The sequence below is a fragment of the Nicotiana sylvestris genome, chromosome 1 (genome assembly GCF_000393655.2).
Source record: "Nicotiana sylvestris chromosome 1, ASM39365v2, whole genome shotgun sequence".
Lineage (NCBI taxonomy): Eukaryota > Viridiplantae > Streptophyta > Magnoliopsida > Solanales > Solanaceae > Nicotiana > Nicotiana sylvestris.
The window spans coordinates 118,858,498-118,871,176 of NC_091057.1; the positions used below are offsets into that span (position 1 = coordinate 118,858,498).

The 12,679-nt window shown below is 34.4% G+C and overlaps 2 protein-coding genes across 2 annotated transcripts; both read left to right on the top strand.

The window, feature by feature from the left end:
• Window positions 1–4,629: 4,629 nt before the first annotated feature.
• LOC138873920 (secreted RxLR effector protein 161-like) lies at window positions 4,630–5,319 on the top strand. Its single transcript, XM_070152409.1, has one exon. The coding sequence runs from the start codon at window positions 4,630–4,632 to the stop codon at window positions 5,317–5,319; it is 690 nt and encodes a 229-aa protein (XP_070008510.1).
• Window positions 5,320–9,489: 4,170 nt separating this feature from the next.
• Window positions 9,490–12,140, top strand: LOC104229124 (probable receptor-like protein kinase At1g11050). The gene has a single exon (XM_009781710.2). The coding sequence runs from the start codon at window positions 9,605–9,607 to the stop codon at window positions 11,543–11,545; it is 1,941 nt and encodes a 646-aa protein (XP_009780012.1). The 5' UTR covers window positions 9,490–9,604; the 3' UTR covers window positions 11,546–12,140.
• The last annotated feature ends 539 nt before the right edge of the window (window positions 12,141–12,679 follow it).

A 12,679-nucleotide genomic window follows, 5' to 3' on the forward strand; every position in this document is an offset into this window, starting at 1 on the left:
TTGAATATTATTTATCTTACAGTTGGTATCAGAGCCACCATAGTTAGAGATTAAAGTCGTTAATTAATCTTGAATATATTGATGAACGTTGTTATTTTTCCTGAATTTGGCGTTGCGAAATCAATATCGAAACTCGATTGTAAAAGGAAACATTCTTACTGGTTTCGAGTTTACGGCAATGGATCGGACTGATTTGTTCCTCAAATAAATTAAAATTGGCCCAGAAAGTAACAAAGAATATTACTTTAGCCTTGATTTAACTATGCACGACGGCGACGACATCGATTGGGTTTTCATTAAAGCACTGCTTTAACTTAGTGCTTTTAAGTATGGAATTATATTTGTCTTTACTACATTCTTATTTATTATTATTATTTAATTCATGGCCCACAACACTAAAGAATTACTCATTGGTTAAATTTCTATGTTATGGTGAAGTTATTGCCATGATAGAACGTAGTTAAAATGCTTGGCCAAAATTGTCCTAAGCATTTACCTGACATACGGATTTGTGCCCTTCATATATTCATCAAGTTCTTATAATTTATTAAATATCTCGGGTGTGTTTGATTATTACAACTGGCCTTCTTTGATTGTTAGTACAGTGTAAACTTTTATAATAAAATTATTGCTGGAAAATTTTGTTGATCTTTAAATAGAGAGTAGAATAAATAAATACTCAAAAGGTTTAATTATATGGGTGTTATCTTATCACATGTATTAATGTGTATAACCAAAAAAAATTGTGATTAATACATAGTGTCACCAAAGTGGTCTATTTATTTGGATTCACTGAAAAGTTCTTAATATTATATACATGTGAGATCATTTAATACATGGATTGAGAGTTATGATTAATAGATAATCTCCACCAAAGTGGTCTATTTATTTGAGTCATTGAAATATTCTCAATGTACCATGTCTAAATTATCCTTTACAAGTGTACATTAGTGTTGGAGGTTTACCTTTTGATACTAGTGATGCCAAATTAATTAATGAGAATAGGTACTATATTTTCCACCTAAAGGAGGAACATAATATCTTGAATTCTCATGTGTATAAATAAAGATAATTTGTTATAAGAGGAGGTTTTGTGTCTCTTACCTAAAGGAAGGACACAATGTGCCTTGTACTCTTGAATAATATGGGGAAGAGGTTTTGTATCTCTTGCCTAAAGGTAAGGATGCAATGAATGCCTTGGACTTCTTTTGTTTAAAAAAAAAAAGGGGAGACAGTTGCATCTTCTACCCAAACGAAGGGTGTAATGGATGTCTTTGACTCTTTTGATTTAAGATATTCCTGCCCATAATTCTATCTAATTTTTGTGTTGTTTGATTATACAGTTGTTAACAACATGACTACTCAATTGAATTCCATTGAAACTCTGACTAGTAGCAACTACAAGAAGTGAAAACAGGATGTTGAAATAGTGTCAGGTCTGATGGACCTGGACTTTGCATTGACTGAACAAAAACCTGCTGAACCTGCAACTACTAGCACTGCTGATGAAAAGCCAAAGTATGAGAAATGGATGAAGGCTAACAAATTGAGCTTTATGATCATGAAGTGATCCATTTCTGATCACATAAAGGGTGCAATTAAGGATAATGGAAATGCAAAAATTTCCTGAGTGCCATTGGACAGAAATTCCTAGAATCTGATAAAGTTGAGATAGGTAGCATCATTGATTCCCTGTCAACCATAAGTATGACTTTGTAAGTAGTGTCCGTGATCATATTATGAAATTGGTTAACATTGCTACCAAACTGAATACTTTAGGTGTAACCATTACCGATGATTTTCTTGTTCACCAATCCCTAAGGTCCCTTCCTGATCAATTTAACTAGCTTAAGACAACCTATAATGCACAAAAGGATAAGTGGAGTGTTGATGAGCTTATTACTATTTGTGTGGTAGAGGAAGGGAGGATCCAAAAGGAAAAAAGTTAAGGGTGTAGTGAATTTTGTTAGTTCGTCTAGATCAGCTGATCATCCCTCTTATAAAAGAAAAAATGGACCCAAATTTCACGAAAAGAAACATGGTCATTCTCATCATCCAGGTGGTAATAGTGGTCATACTAACAAACCTAGTGTTAACCAAGATCAGTCTCATAATTCTCTTGGTCCTCAAGCTGTAATTAAGAAAGAAATCAAGTGCTGGGATTGCAAACAAGTAGGTCATAAGAAAGATAGTTGTCCTCTGAAAAAGAAATCAGGTAATCTTTTGGCTTTTGTCTGCTTTGAAACTAGTCTTGTTCATGTTCCTTTAAATTCCTGGTGGTTGGATAGTGGTGCAACTGTTCATGTAACCAGTGACGTGCAGGACCTAGTAAGCTGACGGAAGCCAAAAGAGGATGAAGCCAGTGTTGTTTTGGTTAATGGACTCAAAGCAAAAGTAGAGTTTATAGAGATATCTATTTTACCTTTTAAGAATAATTCTATTATTCATTTAGAAAATATTGTTTTTGTACCGTCTATGAGACGGAAATTAGTTTCGGTTTCCCTTTTGGACAAAGCTGGTTATCATTTCAACAAAATAATGGTATTATTAAAATTTCGTATGATTCACATGTTGTTGCTGATGCTTTTTAAGTGATGGCCTATATCGCTTGAATATATTGAATGAAACTTTTTCTGCAATGCATGTTGAAAATATTGCCCACAAAAGGTCTGCTATGAGTAAAACGTCTTACCTATTATGTCATAGGCGTCTTGGTCATATTTCTAATGAAAGATTGGACGATTGATAAAGGAAAATATTTTACCTGTTCTTGATCCAAAAGATTTTGAAACTTGTGTGGATTGTGTTAAGGGTAAAATGACCAAAGTTAAGAGAAAAGGTTCCACTGGGAGCTCTGAACTCTTAGAAATAATTCATACTGATATTAGTGGACCTTATGTACCTACTTTGACCAATCATAAGTATTTTATTACTTTTATTGATAACTTTTCAATGTATTGTTATATATATCTTTTAAAAGAAAAATCTGAAGCACTTGATAAGTTTAAAATTTACAAGACTGAAGTTGAAAAACAGCTTGGGAAGTCCATTAAGATAGTGAGATCTGACCGTGGTGGTGAGTACTATGGAAAATATGATGAGTCTGGTCAATATATGGGGCCTTTTGCTTTATTTTTACAAGAATGTGGGACAGTAGCACAATATACCATGCCAAGTACTCCTGAGCAGAATGGTGTGGCTGAAAGACGAAATCGTACTCTCATGGAAATGGTGAGAAATATAATGTCAAGGACTAGCCTACCTGAGTCTCTTTGGGGTGAAGCCTTAAAAACAGCTAGCTTAATCCTGAATAGAGTTCCTACAAAATCTATCTTGAAAACTCCCTTTAAACTATGGACAACCCGAAAACCTAGCTTGAACCATTTTTACATTTGGGGATGTCCAGTTGAAGTTCGTATTTATTCACCCACAGAAAAGAAAACTGATCCTAAAACTACCAGTTATTTCTTTATAGACTATCCTGATCACTCTAAAGGTTTTAGGTTTTTTCTGTCTTGGGCGTGGCACTAGAATCGTTGAGCCTATTAATGCAAAATTTCTTGAGCATGATGTTTGTGATTGTGATTGTTCATGTGGTAAGGAAATTGTATTGAAAGAGAAGGAAGTCATTGTCCCTGTACCTGTTGTACATGAAAAGGTGGTAAACCAACCTATTCATGAAGGGGAGAATCAAGGGAACAACGACGCAGATCCCATAGTTCCTCAGCAAAACATACGCAATGAACCACTCTGCAGGTCACAAAGAGAAAGAAGGTCTGCCATCTCTGATGATTTTATCGTGTATGTGACTGAAAATCTTAGTGATACTGGAGAGTTGACTGATCCTATATCATATGCTCAAGCTATTTCCTCTCCATATGTTGATAAATGGCGCGAGGCAATGAAAGATGAAATGCGTTCTATGGAACATAATAGAGTGTGGGAGTTAGTTGAATTACCTGTAGGTTTTAGTCCTATTGGTTGCAAATAGGTGTTTAAAACTAAAAGAGACTCCAAGGGAAACATAGATCGTTACAAAGCAAGGTTGGTTGTTAAGGGCTATACTCAGAAAGAAGGCATTGATTATAAAGAAACTTCTCATGTTTCATCCGAAAATGCATTTAGAGTTGTAATGGCTCTTGTGGCTCATTTTGATTTAGAGTTGCACCAGATGGATGTTAAAACTACTTTCCTGAATGGGAGTCTTCTTGAAGAGGTTTACATGATTCAACCTGAAGGGTTTAAAGAAGCTGGTAAAGAACATCTAGTGTGCAAGCTTAACAAATCCATATATGGGCTTAAACAAGCCTCCAGGCAGTGGTACTTGAAATTTGATGAAATTATTACAAAATTTGGATTTATGAAAAATAAGCTTGATGAATGTGTTTATGTTAAAATAGCTAATGGTAGTTTCATTATTATGGTTCTCTATGTTGATGATATTCTACTTGCCACAAATGATTTGGGCTTGATGAATGAGACCAAACAATTTTTATCTAGGTCTTTGATATGAAAGATCTTGGTGAAGACTCTTTTGTTCTTGGGATAGAAATTAAAAGAGACAGGTAACGTGGTTTATTGGGTTTATCACAACGTTCCTACATTGAGAGTGTTCTTAAAACTTTCAATATGCAAGACTGTAAACCTGGTGTTGCACCTGTTGTAAAAGGGGATAAACTTAGTAAAGATCAATGTCCGAAAAATGAAGTTGAGATGAGAACCATGAAAGATGTGCCATATGCAAGTGTTGTTGGTTGTCTGATGTACATACAGGTTTGTACAAGGCCTGATATTGCATTTTCTATTAACATATTGGGAAGATTTTCTTCTAATCCTGGGTGGGCATATTGGGTGGCTGCAAAGAAAGTGATGAGATATCTACAACGCACCAAAGACTTCATGCTGGTATACAAAAAGGTTGATGATCTGGATCTTCTTGTACATTCAGATTCTGATTTTGCAGGTTGTCAAGACACTATGACATCAACTTCTGAGTATATTTTTATGTTTGGTGGAGGTGCTATTTCTTGGAAAAGTGAAAAACAAAACATTACTACTACATCTACAATGGAAGCTGAGTTTATTGCTTGTTTTGAGACTGAATCACATGCTGTCTGGATGAAGAATTTTCCTACTAAATTGCAAATTATAGATTTTATATCTAAGCCGGTGACTATTTTTTGTGACAACAGTGCAGTTGTGTTCTTCTCTAAGAATAACAAGAGAACAAGAGGCTCTAAACATGTTAGCCTTAAGTTTCTTAAGGTCAGAGACATGGTAAAAGAAGGTGATACATGTATTGAGCATATTAGCATATAATCTATGTTGTCTGATCCTTTGACTAAAGGTCTTAGGCCTGTAGTGTTTAATGAACATGCTAAAAATATGAGTATTTTAGAGTCTTTTGATGTGCTTTAGTCAGTGGGAGTTACTTTGTAATTGCTGACTGAGATATTGCTTTTGATAAATTCTATTTTTATGCAAGCTTGTGTTATTTGATATCTGTTATGCTTATGACTAACATGATAATTTATTTATTTTTATTTCCAATTGGACATTACATAAACTCATGATATCTTTGAGTCTTGCGGCTTGTTGCCTTGATTATCCCGGGTAAGGCACAAGGGAATCCTCTTGAGGTGATATGATTTTGTGTCACTTAGAGGCTCCTGAGGTGATATGGTTATAATATCACTTGGAGGATTATTTCTTTCTAAGACGTGTGAATCTATTCACCTTGATTAGAAATATAAAATGCTTAGCACACATGTTTGATCCATGTTGATGGAAATTCTAGCATATGTGGTCGTAGATAGAATTCATACCTTAAAATAGTGCGATGCCTGCTACGATTCATTGTTAGTCTTTTCTATTGAGACCGAATGGATTGTTATATGGGTCATTCTATCCTTGGCTATGTGAGTAGTGCGGCCACCGTAGAGTTTAAAATCCTTTTTCAAAAATGATTTTCTTAAAAACTCAAATATTTAAAATTGTTTTCTTATCCTCAATTAACGTTGGCGTCCAAGTGGGAGAATGTTGGAATTTGGACTTACATTAATTGGTTATAGCCTGAAAGGATAGTGACGTGGCCCAAGTGGTGGATAAATAAAAGGCATAATATTAAATATTGTGCGTGCGAATAAGTGAGGCCCAATAATTATTGGCATGTGATGTGTAGACATTCTTTATAAATAGAGGCCAACCCCCCTTTCCCTAGCTATTAGAAAACCCTAGTGTATTCTGCTTCCTGAATACGTGGTAACGGTAGATATACCATCAATCAAGTTCTCCGGGCTGTGAGAGCGCGTAGCTAGTGGATCGTGAAAGTTGGTCTCAGGCTTAATCGCCGTTTGTTGTCGCTGCTGAATCCATGGAGTTTAACAGTGCGCTTCTTGAACCTATTTCAAGATTATGTTTATGTTTGTGTTTTAATCTCTGCTATGGTTGCATATTATTTATCTTACAGGATACTCATAATTCTTAGTAACAATTGAACTTATAATGAACAAAATTTAGAAAATAACTAGAGGAGATTCAATTTAATATCAAGTGACAGTCTAAGGAATTCATCAAGAAAGAAGAAAGTACACCAACAAGTTGGAAAGCAACTTAACAACTTAAGTACACTAACTTTATGTATTAACCAAACACAAGTATTATTAAAATATATATCAGTTGTTACCAGCATACAAACCAACTGTCAAGTGTGCATTACATTAGACAAAGGGATACCAAATTATAACCACAAAAAAGAAAATCGAAAGTGATAACATGATATCCTAATGCTACCATGAACAACTAATAACCAAAAATATAAGTTTTTACCATTCCTACTTCCACCACCACCATCCTAGGTTCAAAATTTTTAAAGGATGGGTTTAATGGGTTATGCGTTAATGAATTTTTTTAAAATGATTATTTTATTAATCTTGGGGCTTTCCGTTGGGTGGAGCGTATTTTTAAAAAGGTTAGTTAACGGTAAGGGTAGATATGGTCCAATATTATAAATGAGAGTAAATATGAACAATATACTAAAGTAGAGGGGTATATTTGGCCCTTTTTCCCTAGTTTAAATGACTGTCAGAAGGAGGTATTATTGATGCTAAAAGATGAAAATTACATTGGGGTGGAGGGGTGTCAATGGATAGTTTAAAACTGACTAAACCGACCGAATCGTACCGTATCGAACCGATTTTTAGGTTTCTTTTTATATAAATCTACAACCGTACCGATAATTAGGGTAAGTTTTTTATTTTATGAAAATAAACCGAAAAAATACCGAACCATACCGAATAAATTTACAGTGTGAAAAATATATTTACATGTTAAGTTTAAAAATAATAAAGTACTACATTTTGTTTTTTGGGCCTTGGAATCATGAAATAGTTACAAGCCAACAAGTCATTAAACTCAAAATCCTAATTTCCAAACCTATTATGCTACTTTTATTGAAACTAAATTATTTCCAGCATATTCACTAGCAAGACACAAGGTATTGTAGCGATTAGGAATATCAACCTACAATGTATTGAATATGTTTCCTTTCGTATGATTTAGATTTATCTTTTTGAAATGTTTAATCTTCTATAGACTTTATTCTTGAATCCCAACTTGGTTAATATCTTTCCACTCGTGTGATTTATATTTTCTTTGCATTTGCTTAGTTTCATTTAGGGTGCTGTAAAATATTTGATGGATCTATACTCTAACCATCTTTCATAGTTTCTTAATTTATCACTCTTTAAACTGTAAAAATATCTAGAGAGTTTTGCTAAGTCCTATAAAAGTACGTATTTTATTGCATTCTACTTCTACTTGTGACTTTTACATGACATTTAAAAAATTTGTCGAAAATTTATCGAACCGTACTGATATCGAAGAGAAACCAACATGATTGAGACGGTTTCGAAAAGTCTAATTTTAGTAATACATAATAGAATAACCGAAAAATTAGTATAGTACAAAATTTATAAAATAATCGGCCGAACCGAACTATCGACACCCGTAGGTGGCGATATTGGGTTTTGCTGCCATTACAAACAGAGAAGCACAGAATCAAGAATGGAAGTAACGCCAGTTGCCTTTGATTGAGTTAGAATTTAATGAGACTTCTGTTTTTCCTTAATAATGTTTATTTTTTATGTTATTACACCAGTAACAACTCACGGTCGACTTAACGTATGAAGATTTTTAGATTTAATCAATGAATAGAATCTGATGAATGAGATTAAGACGAAATGATCCTATTTTATCTCATCATAGAGTTTTCCACTGGTCCATTCCATATTATTCACGATAGGGCAAAAAATATTTATCCTTTAGCTATATACACGGATATTGCAATGGTTCTTTTTATAATATTAGTATAGTTTAACTGATTTCAGCAGGTCAATTAAAAAATTTATTAGGTTAGCATTTGATATATATCATAAAAGTTTACCTGTACTAATTATGTAAATATTTTTTTTTAAGTGGTAAATTGGAGCTAAAACTCTTAGCTAATACTAGTAACCATTTATTTTGGCCCTTCTTATTGATGAGGTAAGAAAGACAAAAGCATAAAAGTCAAGACGTCAAGACTGACCAGTAACCATGAATCAGTAGATTGAATAAAAAAAAACCACTGCGTTTCCTTGCAATTTCACTACTTCTCTCAAATCATAAGGTTTTAATTAAATTGTTTAACTAAATACTCCAATCTAACAGGAAAAAATAATCTGCATTGACAAATTAAACTTATTTAGTTCATATGTCATGCTTTCATAAGCAAATAATCATTTCAAATTTCAAAATTGTACTCCTTTTCGTTTAAAGAAAAGATAGAGAAAGAATCAAATTAGAAAAAAAATGATAGACTATTACCGATATGACTTTAATTACTGAAACACAAATAGATTCTATGATTAATGATTAGTTACAAATATTTTGTTTGACTTTCAAGAAAATAATAGCAACGAGAATATAACAAAATTCTTTTTCCAGCAACAGCTAAGAAGGGGAGCAAACATCTTTTTCCCTTTTATTTTAGAGATGACATCTAGCCAATAACTAGAAAATCTTTTAGGAGTAATAAGTTTTGATGTTTCAAGGAAATCACCTAAATATTTCTTTATTATCAAATTTACATTATCCTAAATTTTCATCTAAGTAGCTTCTTAAGGCACGTTACTCTCTCTGGTCTATAATAAATGACCAATTTACTTTTGGCACGTCCATTAATAAAATATTAAATTCAATACAAATTTTTTTAGTATGATTAAATTACCCTTAATTAAATATTTAATGTGAGTAGTAAGAAAACTTTTTAGGAATATATATATAAAAATAATTTTATAAAAATAAATTAAATTTTTTTTAATTATATAAATAAACACTTATTTTAGATTAAAATAAAAAAATAAATTGATCGTCTGCGGCAGGAAGTAGTTGTTTTATAAAGTCAGCCGCCTTAACAAAATCCAGGAATAGTAAAAAGAACCTAACATTTTGACTCTAGGCACACACCCTCTTACACAACAAGAAGACAAACTACACAGATCACATCAATCATTACAAAAACTCTTTAAAATGGTTTCTTGAATCAAAAGTTAGCACTAAAAAGATGAAGGGTGATTTGTGGATTGTGTATTTGTTGTTCTTTCTCTTTTCTTGGTTAGTTTCAATGTCCTCAGCTCAAAAAAGCACTAATCTTCCTGCAACTTGTCCCTTAGATTTTGGCTATGTTTTAAGAGTTCCATGGTCCAGTTCTAAATGCAAAGTTCTGAATTCAACTCCTCAGATTTCCAATGGTTCTGATATTCCTACATCAAGCAAAGGCCAGTGTTGTCAAAACCTTTTGTCCCTATTTGGTGTTGCTATGGCTCAACACCTTAAAGAAACTTCCCTTTTCCATCTGCCCAATTTAGAAACTTCTGTTTCTTGCATCCAAGATTTCCAATCAAAGCTCAATTCTTTGTCTTTGCCTTCAAATCTTTCCTCTTTCTGCTTTGACCCTTTTCAGTTTGTCATCACACCAAATATTTGTGCTTCAATTCAGACAACTCAAGATTGGACTAAAAAACTGGGGCCTTCAACTGTTTTAGATTCTGGTTGTAGGTCTGATCTTGAGGATTTTACTGCCTGTGATGGATGTGTAGCTGCTGGCCTTAGAGTTCAGCAACAGTTGATTGCAATTGATGGTAATAAATCTCATTCCACTGATTGTTTTTACTTCACAGTTTTGTATGCTGCTGGTATTGTCAATGAGTTTGGTCCTGAAAGTAGTGGTGCCATATCATGTATTTTTAGTATTGATTTGAATGAAAGTTCATCAAGTAAGAGACATTTAGCTTTAATCTTTGGGTTGGCTGGAGCTGGTATTGCAATATTATGCATGTCTATTATGTTGGGTTTGTATTACTGGTGGAACAAAAGGTGGAGGAAAAATGATGATGTGGAAATGGAAGATACAGTGTCTAGGCGAAGAATGAGGCCTAAAACTGCTGTTTGGTTCAAAATTCAGGAGCTTGAAAAAGCAACAGATAATTTTTCCCAAAAGAATTTTATAGGGAGAGGTGGATTTGGAGTTGTTTATAAAGGAACATTAGCAGATGGGACTGTTGTTGCTGTCAAAAAGGTTATAGAATCTGATTTTCAAGAAAAAGATGAGTTTTGCAATGAGGTTGAGATCATAAGTAACTTGAAGCATCGTAATCTTGTGCCGCTTAGAGGGTGTTGTGTGACTGATGAGAATCGGATTGAAAGTGGGGAGAGTGAAAGATACCTGGTTTATGACTACATGCCCAATGGAAATCTTGATGGTCACTTGTTTCATGTAAATCAAGATGGAAAGATGAAGCAACCGTTGACTTGGCCTCAGAGAAAAAACATAATTTTGGATGTGGCAAAAGGATTAGCTTATCTGCATTATGGGGTAAAGCCAGCAATTTATCACAGGGACATTAAAGCAACGAATATACTGTTAGATGCTGATATGAGAGCAAGAGTGGCTGATTTTGGGTTGGTTAAGCAAAGTAGAGAAGGACAGTCTCATCTTACCACCCGTGTAGCAGGAACGCACGGTTACTTAGCTCCTGAGTATGCTCTCTACGGGCAATTGACTGAGAAGAGCGATGTTTATAGCTTTGGAGTTGTTATTTTGGAAATAATGTGTGGAAGAAAGGTCCTTGATTTCACTTCAGGGTCGCCTCGTGCTTTTCTGATCACAGATTGGGCTTGGTCGAAGGTAAAAGCTGGAAAGATAAATGAAGTTTTGGATGCTGTCCTAGTAAAGAATGATGAGGATTCAGGAAATGCAAATCCAAGGTCTATAATGGTAAGATTTCTTCTTGTTGGAATATTGTGCGCTCACGTGATGGTGGCGTTGAGGCCAACTATATTGGATGCACTGAAAATGTTGGAAGGAGATACTGAGGTTCCTGAAATTCCAGATAGGCCAGCACCTCTTGGACATCCTTCATTTTATAATGCTGATGGTAACACATTTAGCATATCACCGGCCTTGAGTTGCTTGCGACTGGCTGCTGGAGACATGCTAAGGTGAAAATATGAGGTTGGGAGAAAGCTAATTGCATTTCTGCTTGAGTTGATTCTTGTAACTGAGTGCCTTGGGAAACTTTTTGATCAAGAATATTAGCTCAGATACTTGTGCTTCGGATTTCCAGTCAAAGGGGACATATTTAGAAGTCTTGAGTGTAGAATGAAAACCAGAAACAGCATCTACTTGTACTCCGGCTAAACAAAATAGATTGCCAATTCAATGGAAACCAAAAGTAATTGAAAAATAGAGTATTACATCTTGGCAGATGTAAGAGTTTCTTCTTTCTTTGATTCATTCCAACAGCCTAGAGCTCTGACAATCTTCTAGGCAAAAATCAGATTTTCCATTGGTTTCCTTTTCTTTAGAGGTATATCAGACTTTGTAAATACAGTAGTAGCTGATATTCCTCTGTAATATAGCTAGCTTGCTTCATTCAAGGCCACGGTGCTTTGTGATGTAGGTGTTGCACTCTGTACATTCATATATTTACATGTTTATGTTCAAAGTTCTTGAGACAATATTCCCTACTGTATTGTTTCTGCCAAGGAGACAGTGTATATCGCCAATTACGCTATGCTAATATCCTGGTTTTCTCTGATTTAATGAGATTTTTGTACAAGTTTTAATAGTTTAAATGCTGGATCTAGTGTCTCTGAGCCGATGGTCTCCCGGAAACAGCCTCTCTGTCCCTCCGGGGTAAGGGTAAGGTCTGCGTACACTCTACCCTCCCAAAACCTCACTAGTAGGATTCTACTGTGTTGTTGTTGTTGTTAATAGTTTAAATGCTAATAATGGTGTAGAATTCAACATTTTACAAGTACTTATTTCTGCTATTGTTGTTTCATCGACATTGAACAAGAAATACTTATTTTTTTATTTTCTTTTTTGAGAAAAGTTGATGCTATACTTGTTTGGTCACAAGAATTTGTTAAATGCGCCATAGCTTGAACCTTCCTTCTCGCAGTCAGCTATATAACTCAGGCAGCAAAGATTCGAGCAGGATGGCGGTTAGTCTTTCTCGTCTCTTTTGGGTACTAAATGGCATTCTGTTGTACTACTAACACTAGTTGTACTAATGTAGTTTAGTAGCGACTGAGCTCAAGAAGTCAGGTTAAGACGTCGACTTTGACAGGGGAG

Bases quoted from the DNA above. Each gene is read 5' to 3' on its own strand.
- LOC138873920 (XM_070152409.1), top strand. From the start codon at position 4,630: ATGCAAGACTGTAAACCTGGTGTTGCACCTGTTGTAAAAGGGGATAAA.
- LOC104229124 (XM_009781710.2), top strand. From the start codon at position 9,605: ATGAAGGGTGATTTGTGGATTGTGTATTTGTTGTTCTTTCTCTTTTCT.